Source organism: Tamandua tetradactyla, chromosome 7 (genome assembly GCF_023851605.1).
Source record: "Tamandua tetradactyla isolate mTamTet1 chromosome 7, mTamTet1.pri, whole genome shotgun sequence".
Lineage (NCBI taxonomy): Eukaryota > Metazoa > Chordata > Mammalia > Pilosa > Myrmecophagidae > Tamandua > Tamandua tetradactyla.
Window position 1 is genome coordinate 39577597 of NC_135333.1, and position 11874 is coordinate 39589470.

The following is an 11874-nucleotide window of genomic DNA, read 5'->3' on the forward strand; positions in this document are numbered from 1 at the left end:
GGTGACTTTGTTTTGCATCCCTTCACTATTTATTCGTTGGTATGCTTTAGAGAAGAGTTCTTCCCTCGCCCCTCTCTTTCAAAATATTTTTTAAAACATCAGTATTGATCCATGGATTCATTTTATTGAATGAACTTAATCTTGGGCTCATATTTTCCCAGATCTGGCCAGAGGGAGCCTCTTCAAGCTTGGCTCCTTGTGCCAGCTCCTCTGACATGCTCCCAAATTGAGCACCTCTTCACTTTGTGGCATGATCAAATGTGTCAAGTTCACCTTGACTTCCCCTGTCCTGGACTTGGAGTCAGCCACCTCCCCAAGGAGCCCTGGGACCTTGTACTGGAGAATGGAACTTACAATCCAGGAGTGCGAAGTCTGCTCCTTGCAAATGGAGTGTCACTGCTTTTTGGCCCTTTCAGAGGATAGGGCTAATAACCCCCCCACCCCCAACATTGATACTACTAACTAAACAACAACAACAACACACCCACACAGATATCCCTCAAACACACATAGTTCTTCTACTTCCTTACTCCAAATCTCCTTCATTCTATAGAGAACCCTAGTCTGGACAGGGCCAGTCCTACAGGATTCCACATTGCTCTACCCTCCCCTCTGCCAATAACAACCTTGCTAGTGAAGTTCCTGGTTCTACTGCAGCTGTTTTTGTCCTAAGAATATCCTCCACGGAGGGACTACAGCCAGGGCACCTGGCACTAAAGTCACTCAGATATAGGCTTTTTCTTCTCTTTTCTGCATGTGGTTATAGTTGTCAGTGTCATATGCACTTAGATTCATTTGTTACTGCTGGTTTTCAATTTTTGTTTCCCCCCACTCTTGCTGATTTACTTTTTAAAAAAATCTTATTTTGAAATCATTTCAAACTTATGGGGCAGTTGCAAAATCACACAAATCCCATACAGAGACCTCCAACCTTATTGCTTTACTTTTATTATCTTTAAGGAAAAGCTCTATGTAGATACACTCAGATAAGTGCACAGATTCCAGATGCTGAAAAGCACACAGAAGATGAGTACTCCCCAGGCGTTAAAACCCTGTCCCCTCCCTTGGGAACTGTCTTAGGCTGGGTAGCCCTACACCTGGCTTCCACAACCTCAGGCTTCCCGGAAGTCGCGTGTATCCTTGGCAAGTCTCCATCCTGACCCTGGCGGCCCTTGCACTGAGGATGGTCTCGGGTAACTCACACACTTGGATCTCGAGGTTTCCATGGCAGCACTTGCACAGCTCAGCCCGTTTCACCGTCACAAGAGCCAAGAGCTCTGGCACATAGTAGGCACTCGATACACAGAAAGGGAATTCTGTAGTACGGAAACTGAGGCTCAGAAAAGGGATGGTTTGTTCCCAAGGTCGCATTAGGAGAGAGATGCCCTGAAGTTGCCGCCTACCCACCCCTCCCCTCCCCCAGCACATAGTAGGCGCTTTGGCACGGGCTTCCAGAAGGGCTGGCGGGTACTGGCAGCGACTGGCTGGGCCCTGGGCACCACGCGGGGCCGGCGAGTCTCGGTGTCAGGGCGGGGCGTATGCAAATAACCCGCGGGAAGCCCGAGGATTGGCCGGCGCGGGCAGGGGCGGGGCGCGCCGAGGGCCCAGCTGGGCAGGGCGCGGGCAGAGGGGCACGGAGTTGCCCGCGCTCGACCCCCGCCCGCCCACCCCGCGCCACGGCTCGTGCGGACCATGCCTCCGCTCCTCGCCCTGCTAGCCCTCAGCTGCCTGCGGGGCTGCGCGGGTAAGCTGCGGATGAGAGGACCGCGCAGCAGGGCGGCGGGGAGGGGGGCACCTCTGTCCAGCGCCGCGCCGACCCTGGCCCTGCGGAAGAGGCCCGAGAGCAGCCTGGGTGGAAAGTGCGCTGAGAGCTTCATTTATTCGCTTCGGGGGTAGGCGCTGGTGCCCGTTCTGGGCAGGTCCTGGGGTCCCGGATATTGATCATGGTGATGATGATAGCAGCTGGTGGGCACGAGAGGGTTCAAGGGTAGCTACTGCAAGAGCTGCGCACACAGGGGCTTGCGGAAGATCCGAGGGGGGCCTGACTGGGGCCAGATGGAGGGTCAGCGCGGGGCCGAGGGAGCGGCATGGCAAGTTCAGGCAGGCGGCAGGCAGCCCCGGAACCCGTGCGTCAGTGTGGCTGGAGCTGGGGAGGGGTGAACTGGAGACCCAGGAAGCAACACCCAGGACTTTGGGATCTCACTGCCTTTGCAAAGAGGCTGGCAGCATCCAGAGGGCAGTAGGGGGCTTTGGGGGCGGGGGGCGTCTCTAAGCAGGCGCTGGCCTAGCCAGGTTATCTGTTAGAGGATGGAGGATGGACCAGGAGGGGCCGCTACCTGGGTCCAGGTGGGAGGGTGGGGACCAAGGCCAAGCTGGAGGGAGAGGAGAGGATGGGTCTCCGAGACTGAATGTCCACAGGAGGAAAGGGAGTGGGGGGAGAGGAAGGGGAGCAGTTTGGCCAGCAGGTCTCTGCCAGGATGCCTGGGTGGGGTTAGGGTGGCCTGTGAGGAGGGTGAGGCCTGCCCGGCACACCAGGGTACTTGGTAACGGCACGTAGACATGCTTGTGTGTGGTCGTGGGCAGGGAGTGCCCACGAGTGTGGGCAGTTCTGCCGCGGGTCAGCTGCCAGCCTCACTGCCGCCTCCAGCTGTGAACCTCCAGCCCCAACTGGCCAGTGTGACCTTTGCTACCAACAACCCCACCCTCACTACCGTGGCCTTGGAAAAGCCTCTGTGCATGTTTGACAGCTCAGCCGCCCTCCGTGGCGCCTACGAGGTCCACCTCTACGTCCTGGCCGACTCAGGTAAGGGTCCTGCTGGGGAAGAACCCAGGGGGCTGCTCTGAAGGGGCTTTGACCTGTCCACGGTAGAGGGAAGCCCCATTTGCACCACCGCCTTCACTGGCATCTGCTCTGTGCCAGCCCTGGGCTGGGTGCCGGGGTCACACACCTGTCCCTGACCTCAAGGGGCAGCATCTAGTCTGGGGGTGGGGGGAGATAATGACAGCACAAGGCACAGAGATCTATGTCATGCCAGGTGCTTGTCACACCTCAGAGCCAATATCTACAAGCAGCCTGCTTTGGTCACGGTTACAGAGGATGGATCAAGGCTCTGAGTGGAATAACTCACTGGGGCTCTGAGAGCTGAAATTTGAATCCAGACTTCTTGGTCCTCAAACCCCCTCCTTCCCAAAGCTTCCCAAGGTGGTTCATGAGGGATGCTGGTCAGGTAAAGCCAGGTATTTGGACCTGCCCGCTCAGGGCCAGCCCTTCCACCTTTGCTGACAGGAATCCTGGTCTTGGAGACGAGCCCAGTGGCAACCCCTTACACTTCTAGCAACTAGTCCTTTATAACAGCTCACATAGGGTCATTGTTTTGCATCTCCAGCAAACATTTGTTGGCCTCCTACCTATGCCCCATCTGTGGGACATTTCCTCCCATTTTACAGATGAAAATACTGAGGTTCAGAGGTAAAGTGAATTGCCCAAGGTCTCCCAGCTACATTAGCCAGGACCTGATATAGGTCTTTCTATTTCCAAATTATTTCCCTCCTTTTCCATTTTATGGAAGAGGGAAACAAGGGCTCTCAGCCCAGAAGTGACAAAGGTCTGTGGGACGAGGAGCTTATAGGAAGGTAACAAGACAAGCTGGGTGAGAGCCGGGCATAGCCACTGAAGCAGAGGGCGCTCCCGGCCCGTGTCCTGCACTGCCCTGGGAACCCTCAAGGCGGGGAGTGGGCACAGCCACCTGTGCCCCACACTGGGCTGGCGTGGGACAGATTGCACGCAGCAGTGGGCTTAAACAGTAGGGGTCTACTGTCTCTCAGCTTGGGGGCTGGGAGTCCGATGTTAAGGAATTGGCCGGGCCTGCTTGCTCCTGGGACTGTGGGTGTGCTGGCAGTCCTTGTCATGTGGCCTCTCTCTCTCCTTGTGTCGCCTCTTCTGGTGTCAATTACTTCTGGCTTCTTCTGGCCTTGGCTTCTGGCTGCTGCTGACCGTGTCTGAAATTTCCTTTGCTTAATGGATTCCAGTCTTCATGATTAAGGCCCACCCTGATTCAATTTGGCCTTAACTAAATAGCATCCTTGAAGACTCTATTCACAAATGGGCTCACACCCATGGGAATGGGGATTTGAACTTGAACATGTCTTTTGTGGGGGACATGATTCAATCCCAAGCACAGTGTTTGATGAATGACTGTGTGAGTGACTGGGGGCTGCAGAGGCAGGAGCTTCACTCCCAACACTGCCTCCACAGCCAGCTCCAGGAATGCCTCTGTGCAGGAAAGCACCAAGAAGCCGCTGAGTGCAACGTTCCAGCAGACAGACGGTGGGCAGACGGGGCCCTACAAGGCGGTGGTCTTTGACCTGACCACCTGCGGGGATCTGCCCAGCCTGGATGCTGTGGGGGATGTGTCCCGGGCCTCGGAGATCCTGAGTGCATACCTGGTCAGGGTGGGGGACAACGGGACCTGTCTGTTGGACCCCAACTACCAGGGCCTCTGCAACCCACCCTTGGCGGCAGCCACGGAATACAGGTGGGTAGGAACAGCCACAGGAGGGCGGCGCTGCCCCAGCCCCAAGTCTGGGAGACCAGGGGTGGGGGGGAGTGTGAGAGGCCACATTTCTAGAGGGCCTACTATGTGCCAGGACTGCCCCAAGTTCCAAATGGGGCCAACCCCCTGGGTGTGTGACCCATGCAAGAAGCCTCCCCCCGTCCTTCCATTGTTTGGTTTAATGCTCTGCCATCACGGTTTCAAAACTCGTACTAATTTTGAACAGGGGACCTGCAGTTTTGTTCTGCACTGGGTCCTGTTCCCATGGCGGCCATGGAAGTCACCCTCCCGAGCCCCTTCTTTCTACAGTGAAGGACACTGTGGCCCAGAGAGGGGAGGGTCTTCTGGCGATAAGCTGTAGCCCAGTGTGAACTGCAGTCCTGTCAAAGGCCTTTCTGCCGCCCCCCCCACCCAGTGCATCTTTTGTTGGCCCCCACCCACCACAGTGGCCTCCCCAGTTTCTTTCCACCCGTATTTCTGCAGCGTCTGCTCCGTTTGGAGCCCAGGGCTCAGCCCTGACCTATGGCCAGGGGTCTTCGCTGGTGCTCAAGTAGTGGGGAGCACCCCCCGGAGACACCTGGTCATCTCTGCAACTCCTGGACCCATTTTGGGCCTGGCAGTCACCCCAGCCCCCACTTTTTGGAGGGCTCAGCCCCTCCCCTTGGTTTCAGCACCACTCAGGTCAAGGGTCCCTGCGCTCTGCCTCCCCACCCGTCACCCCAGACCTGATCTTAACATGGGGCAATCTCTCCCTCCTCCCTGATGGCAAAGGCACGTCTCTGTTGTCCACAGCCAGCATTTACCCTGCCTGTCGTGGAGCACACCAGCTCGGGCTCTGGAGACCTCATCTTCAATCCTCCAGAAATAGGCAATCAAACATGACCTGAGTGCTGCAGATATTTTCAGACTTTTGATTTGAAAAAACAAAACAATAAAACAAAACGTGTTAAACTGCAGCTACAGAACATCCATCATTTAAACTACCTCATGTTTAAGACCTTAAATAGGCTGTGGCCACCTCACATCCTGTAGCAGACCTTCCTTTGTGGTTAGTAACACTTGGTTGTTTGGAATTTCCCGCATTTAAAATGTGACTTGTCTAAGGGCAGTGGGGATGGAGATAGTGTCCCCCCCCCCTTTTTTTTTAAGTCTCCTTTTGATACCAAGGACCTGGCTTTGAATAGTAGAAGGCAAAAAAGCAAGGAGGACAAATAAATTAATGCTCAACACATATATATTCTACAAGTGACATAAAGAAACAGAGCACCTGGTCATTGATTCTGAAGGAGGAGGTGGCTTCTAAACTGGGGACAGGGTCCAGGACCCACCCGGAGGCCGTGGCAGCTTTCATGTCCCGGCAGTCCACCCCTCCCAGCCCCAGGACACCCAAAATCTCCCGCCTCCCTGGGGCTGGGCATGTGGGATGGAGTCACTCTTGCCTTGTCCTCTTCCAGATTCAAGTATGTCCTTGTCAATGTGTCTACGGGCTTGGTACAGGACCAGACGCTGTGGTCGGACCCCATCTGCACCAGCCGGCGTAAGTGGTGGGCTGGGGGCTGATCTGCAGGGGAACCCAAGAAGGCAGTGGCAGGCTCTGAAGGCCTTGGGGACAAAGGTCCATCCTGTCAGTCTGCAAAACTACTGGGCTGATGAGTAGAATGCCTCGTAAAGATGATTTAGGCTGAAACTCCATCCCCCACCCCACCCCACCCCCGCCGCCCCTTCCCTCCGGGACAGCAGGCCTGAAAGGGGCAGGTATAACAGGGGCAGGTGTACCAGCCCAGGCTGCAACTGAAGTCAAAGCCAAAGGTACAGAGCATTAGTCCCACAGGGCAAGCCGGGCTTCTCCTGAATTGCCATTCTAACCAGCCCCTTTGTTTCATCCCCACGAAAACAAACATCCATTCACTTGTGGCAAGGTTGCAGAGGCTACCCCCAAGAGGAGGCTACGTGGCAGGGCTGCACGCTTTACCCCTGCTGCCCCCGCCGGTGCTCCCCAACCGCAGGGGGCGGCAGGAGGCCCCGCGGCTGCCCACGGTCGCCCCGCTGTGTTCAGCGTGTGTGTGCGTGTGAACACGGGTGTGCGTGTGTGGTTCGGGCGACTCCTCCCCATCAGTGTCCCCGGCCCGCCCCTGCTGCAACGTGCCACCCCAGTGAAGCAGCGCCACCCCGGGACCTGCGGTCCTGAGTTCTCACCCAACCTGACCCCTCGGTGCTGCGGGAGCCCTGCGTGCGGGGTCTCAGGCTCCTCTTTTGAGACGTGCGACAAGCACCCTTCTCCTGCGGGGGAAGGGGGGGCGGCTCCCTGCGGCGGTAGCCCGGGGCCCTGTGTATGGAGGGGTGCGGTCTGGGGCGGCCCGGCCTTGAGACCCACCCCACCGCGTGTTCTCAGGGACCGGATCTCCCTGAGCTGCCGCCATCCGATCTGCAAACTGGGGCCTTTGTAGATCTACCTGGGACACAAGTTATCCGCTCATAATAGGACCCATAAATTGTTAGTAAACTAGTTCTGAGAACGGTGGCATCAGCCAGAGACAGCTAGAGCCAGACCTTGCCACAGTGGACCCTGTGCCTGGCCTCATCCCACCCAGCACCACGGAAGACTGGAAGCAGCGTATAATTTAAGTTTACGCAAAAGACTATTAAGGAGGAAGAGACCAGAAAATACACAAAAGAAAGCTGGGAATTGGGATGGAGGCAAGCCAGGCAAAACTGGGCTCCTGGGTCAGCTGGGCAGGTGGGGGGCCTGCCGCACCCCTGGGGAGCTGGCTGTGTGGTGCGCGGTTGGGGGAGTAACTCGTGGCGGTTCCCCCGCAGTCACCCCGTACTCAGCCATCGACACGTGGCCGGGGAGGCGGAGTGGAGGCATGATCGTCATCACCTCCATCCTCGGCTCCCTGCCCTTCTTCCTGCTCGTGGGCTTCGCCGGCGCCATTGTCCTCAGCCTTGTGTGAGTCCCCCCGGCTGGGAGGGCTGGCGCCCAGGGAGGGCCGGTGTGGCTCCTCTGTGGCCGGGGAGCACACAGGAGAGCCCTGGAGACCGGGGAAACTGCCTTCCAGTCCTGGGGTGGGGTCTGGAGGCAGGGGGTGGGGTATAGAGTCCCAGCGTTTCACAGATGAGCATCTTGAGGGTCAAGCAGTTCAAGGTCAAGCTGGGCTGGGATCTGCCCAGTTCAGACCCCAGGCCTGTGCAACCAGCTGTGCAATTTGGGCAAGCAGCCTACCCTCTCTATGCCTCAGTTTCCTCACTTGCGGAATGGAGGTAATAATAAATACTGTCCCTCCCATGCTGTTCAGAAGATTAAGTGATATTATCCCTGCAAAGCCCTTAGGGCAGTGCCTGGGAACGCAAATATTAGGTTTCATTGTCGTTGTAATTGGGATGATAAACATTCTCCATAAGTGTAGATGGGGGAAAGGATGGTCCCAAGGACATGCAGTCAGTTCAAACAGGGCTCGGACTAAACCCAGGTCCCCAGACTCCACGAATGCCTTCTGGTTTGTTTCTGCTTTGTATTGGGGCTCATGGTCCCCCATGGGGTGTCATGGAGCAGCTAGAAGGGGCTGCCTGGTGGGAAGACAGGTGCCCACAGCCTGCCAGCAGGTACTGAACAGAGGAGCGAGCAGGTGCTCTGGAGGGGAAGCGTAGATTCTACCTGGAACATCAGGGTGGGCTTCCTGGAGGAAGGAGTAGCATGAACAAATGCTTTGCAAGGCAGTTCTGACTCAAAAAAGTCAAAAGCAGTATGCTCACCAGTGCAGGGAGTGAGACCCAAGGGGCTTTGAAGCTCAGGAGGGGTGCTGTCCCATTTTGGGGGTAGGGTGCAGACAGGAAAGCTTCTTAGGGTGGGTGAAATGAAGTAGATAAATAGAAATTAGTCAGACAGAAAAATATGTGGGTGAGCTGGAGGATGGAATGGGGAGCAGTGAACTTGGAAATCAGGTTGAACCTGACATCTAAGTTAATAAAAATGGAATTAATAGATGAGAGTGCTGTCAAAGGATCAGTGTGTCTGGCTAGACCTGGGAACAGTCAGGACTTGTTTATGTCCCTCCCTGCCTTTGTGCAGCACCTTAATCTGGCATCAGAATCTTTATTATCTGGCTTTTGCCTAGCTCCTCAGTTTATCCCTCTCACAGTCCCTACAAGTCCTGGCTGCAGCTGCACTGAACTTTCCACCATTCCCCAGACTTCCCGTCCCCATCCCATCTCATGCCTGGGTGCATGCTGACTTCACACGCAGAATGCTCTTCCTTGCCCTTGCCCTCCCATGCATCCTTTAGGACCAAGATTAACTGCCCCCTCCTCCAGGAAGCCTTCCTATGGCTCCTACTGTGCCATGTCAATCAAGATATGCGACATGCTGTGTGGTCACTGTCTGCTGTGGTCCATCTCCCGTACTGCTTTAGCTCTTTGAGGACCAGGTTTGATAACTTTCCGGGGCCTGGCTCATAGAAGGTGCTCCAGAAAAATGGGTTAATGAACGAATGCTGACAACATCCGTGAAAGCAGTGTCTAAATATAAAGTCTCTGGACGACTAAAGGACTCTGGTTTTGCTTTGCTCCCCTAACCCTGCTTCTCTTCATTCTCTTGGCCAGGGATGTGGGAAGTTCTGATGGGGAAATGACCCACGACTCCCAGATCACGCAGGAGGCGGTGCCCAAGTCCTTGGGGACCTCAGAGCCATCATACACATCTGTGAACCGGGGGCCACCCTTGGACAGGGCCGAAGTGTATTCCAGCAAGCTGCAGGACTGAGCCTGAGTGCCACACCCCGGGTGGCCATTCCCTCCCACCAGCTTTGCTCGGGGTCCCTTCAGGTCCAGGGCTGTTCACGCCCTCAGATGAAACACACTGACCTAACAGCAGGGAAATGTGTAAGAAAATCGTTCCAAGATCTTGAGTTCAATAAGTCCTACAGAAGGAACAAGTACGTATATGAATGAATGAATAAAATGATGTATGTCATACTAAGGGGTTGGATTGTTTCTCTGGAGGGAAGGGTAGGGAATTAATTTTCTGTGCAAGCTAAAGTAGGAAGGGTTAGGAAAACAGGATTGGAGGCAGATGCCTATGTTGCTTTGCCCCCCTGCGTCTTGGGCTTCTCACCTGTGAAGTGGAGAAATGAATATCCCTGATCATTTCTGTGAGAAGGGGGTATAAGGACAGTTGTTAGATGGGTTGGGGCTCTGCTGGCAACTCATCCGGTGGCCTTGGGCAGGTGCCTCTTCCTCTTTGGGGCTCAGCTCCCTCACCTGTAAAATGGGCTGGTGGAAATGTTTAATTTTTTAAGGCGCTGCACACCTCGGCTCCTTCACAGCTTTCCCTGAGAACCCAGGATTCATCTGCTGGACTGGGAGACAAACACGCTGGCCCGACCCCTTCCCTTGAAGATTTCCCTGTCTGATAGGGAGACGAGGGGATGCATGAAGCTGATATGACATCTATGACATTAATACCATAGCAGGTGAGCATAGCGGCTGCAGGACACAGGCACAGGGTCTGCCCCAGTCTAGGGTCTCCTTTGGAGGATTCAATGCTCCCTTCTAAGTCAGGCAGGAAGACCATTTCCCCCTTGGGATGTGCAAAGCAAAAGTCACAGTCCCACTCCCCATCATGGAAAGAAGAATTTATTGGATAGAGCAGGACTCATACTCAACTGCCACAAGGAAGAAGCCTGGCAGGCTGGTGGCGTGCGCAGAGCAGACCAGATCTTTGCTCCAGGGCACACATTGGAGATCCAAAGCAACTGTCATCAGAGGAGTCAGAAGCAGAAAAGTCGGGAAGCAGAAGCCAGAGAAGGGGATGCCTAAGGCAGGGTCAGCTGAAGCCTGGGTAGTGCAGGTAGGAGGGGAGAGTGGTGGGTGCTGCCTCCTAGATACAACTAGGACTGTGTGTGCCCTGGACCACCTCCCCAATCCCCCAGACCCTCTTTTCAGCCCCATGAGGGACTTCCCGCTGCTTTCCCTCCCTGTGCATTCTCACCAGAACTTTGCTTTCTTTAAAGCTGACCTCGATCACTTCCCCTAAGTATCCCTGTTCTAGTTTGCTAGTTGCCAGAATGCAATATACCAGGAACAGAATGGCTTTTTAAAAGGGGAATTTAATAAGTTGCTAGTTTACAGTTCTAAGGCCGAGAAAATGTCCCAATTAAAACAAGTCAATAGAAATGTCCAACTAAGGCATCCAGGGAAAGATACCTTGGTTCAAGAAGGCCAATGAAGTTCAGGGTTTCTCTCTCAAGTGGAAGGGCACAGGGCAAACACAGTCAGAGTTTCTTCCTCATCTGGAAGGGCACATGGTGAACACGGACAGGGTTCCTTTCTCATCTGGAAGGGCACATGGCAAACACAGTGTCATCTGCTAGCTTCTTCTCATGGCTTCTTCATGAAGCTCCCTGGGAGGCATTTTCCTTCTTCATCTCCAAAGGTTGCTGGCTGGTGGACTCTGCTTCTTGTGGCTATGTCGCTCTGCTTTGCTCTCTCTGAATCTCCCATTCTCCAAAATGTTTCCTCTTTTATAGAACTTCAGAAACTAATCAAGATCCACCCAAATGGGTGGAGACATGCCTCTACCTAATCCAGTTTAACAACCACTCTTGATTAAATCTCATCTCCAGGGAGATGATCTGATTACAGTTTCAAACATACAATACTGAATAGGGATTAGAAGAAATGGCTGCCTTTACAAAATGGGATTAGGATTAAAACATGGCTTTTCAAGGGGACATACATCCTTTCAAACCAGCACAATCCCCAAGGGAAGCAGAGAGGGCACAACCTCTGCAAGGTCTGCCATTGTTAAAAACTCATGCAAGATGCAGGAAGATGGCAGAGTAGGGTAGGCTGATTTCACTCCTGCTCCGTGGGAAAACAAGAGAAGGGAAGGAAAAGACGACAGGGACTGCAACCCAGGGGGTGACTGATCAAGGAGGGTCTTCAGCATTCTATAGGGAGGTCCTGGTAGAGAGAGGAAAGGGGGTCGGGATGGGGAGAACAAGGCGAATCTGTTAGTTTGTGACCCCACCAGGGGCAGGTGGCAGCACATGGGGAAGTGCAGATCCAAGGAAAAAGACTGTCCCTCCCTATAGGATACCAATCTCCAATCTAGCCTGTGCCAGCAGCTGGCTGGGGAGAACTCCCTGCGTAACCTTGAAGCTGGCTGTACCTGTAGGGAGCCCAGGGGCATGCCAGCCACCCACAGGAGTGGCCATCCTGTCAGGAGCTACAGGCGGCAGATCTGCCAGATGTTGTGATCAACTGCCCTGTCCCCAGTGCTGGGACCAGCTGTCCTGCCGTGCATGCCATCCTGCCCAGCTGG

At 54.7% G+C, this 11874-nt stretch overlaps 1 protein-coding gene across 1 annotated transcript; it reads left to right on the forward strand.

Moving 5' to 3' along the window:
- Nucleotides 1-1673: 1673 nt before the first annotated feature.
- On the forward strand, nucleotides 1674-9524 carry UPK3A (uroplakin 3A). The gene is made up of 6 exons (XM_077167855.1): nucleotides 1674-1744; nucleotides 2648-2803; nucleotides 4256-4535; nucleotides 6008-6090; nucleotides 7371-7503; nucleotides 9153-9524. Exons 1-6 carry the CDS (start codon nucleotides 1693-1695, stop codon nucleotides 9310-9312), a joined length of 864 nt encoding a protein of 287 aa, XP_077023970.1. The 5' UTR covers nucleotides 1674-1692; the 3' UTR covers nucleotides 9313-9524.
- The last annotated feature ends 2350 nt before the right edge of the window (nucleotides 9525-11874 follow it).

Bases quoted from the DNA above. Each gene is read 5' to 3' on its own strand.
- UPK3A (XM_077167855.1), top strand. From the start codon at position 1,693: ATGCCTCCGCTCCTCGCCCTGCTAGCCCTCAGCTGCCTGCGGGGCTGC. The intron at 2,804-4,255 runs GTAAGGGTCCTG...CTGCCTCCACAG, and splicing joins CTACGTCCTGGCCGACTCAG to CCAGCTCCAGGAATGCCTCT. The intron at 7,504-9,152 runs GTGAGTCCCCCC...TCTCTTGGCCAG, and splicing joins GCCATTGTCCTCAGCCTTGT to GGATGTGGGAAGTTCTGATG.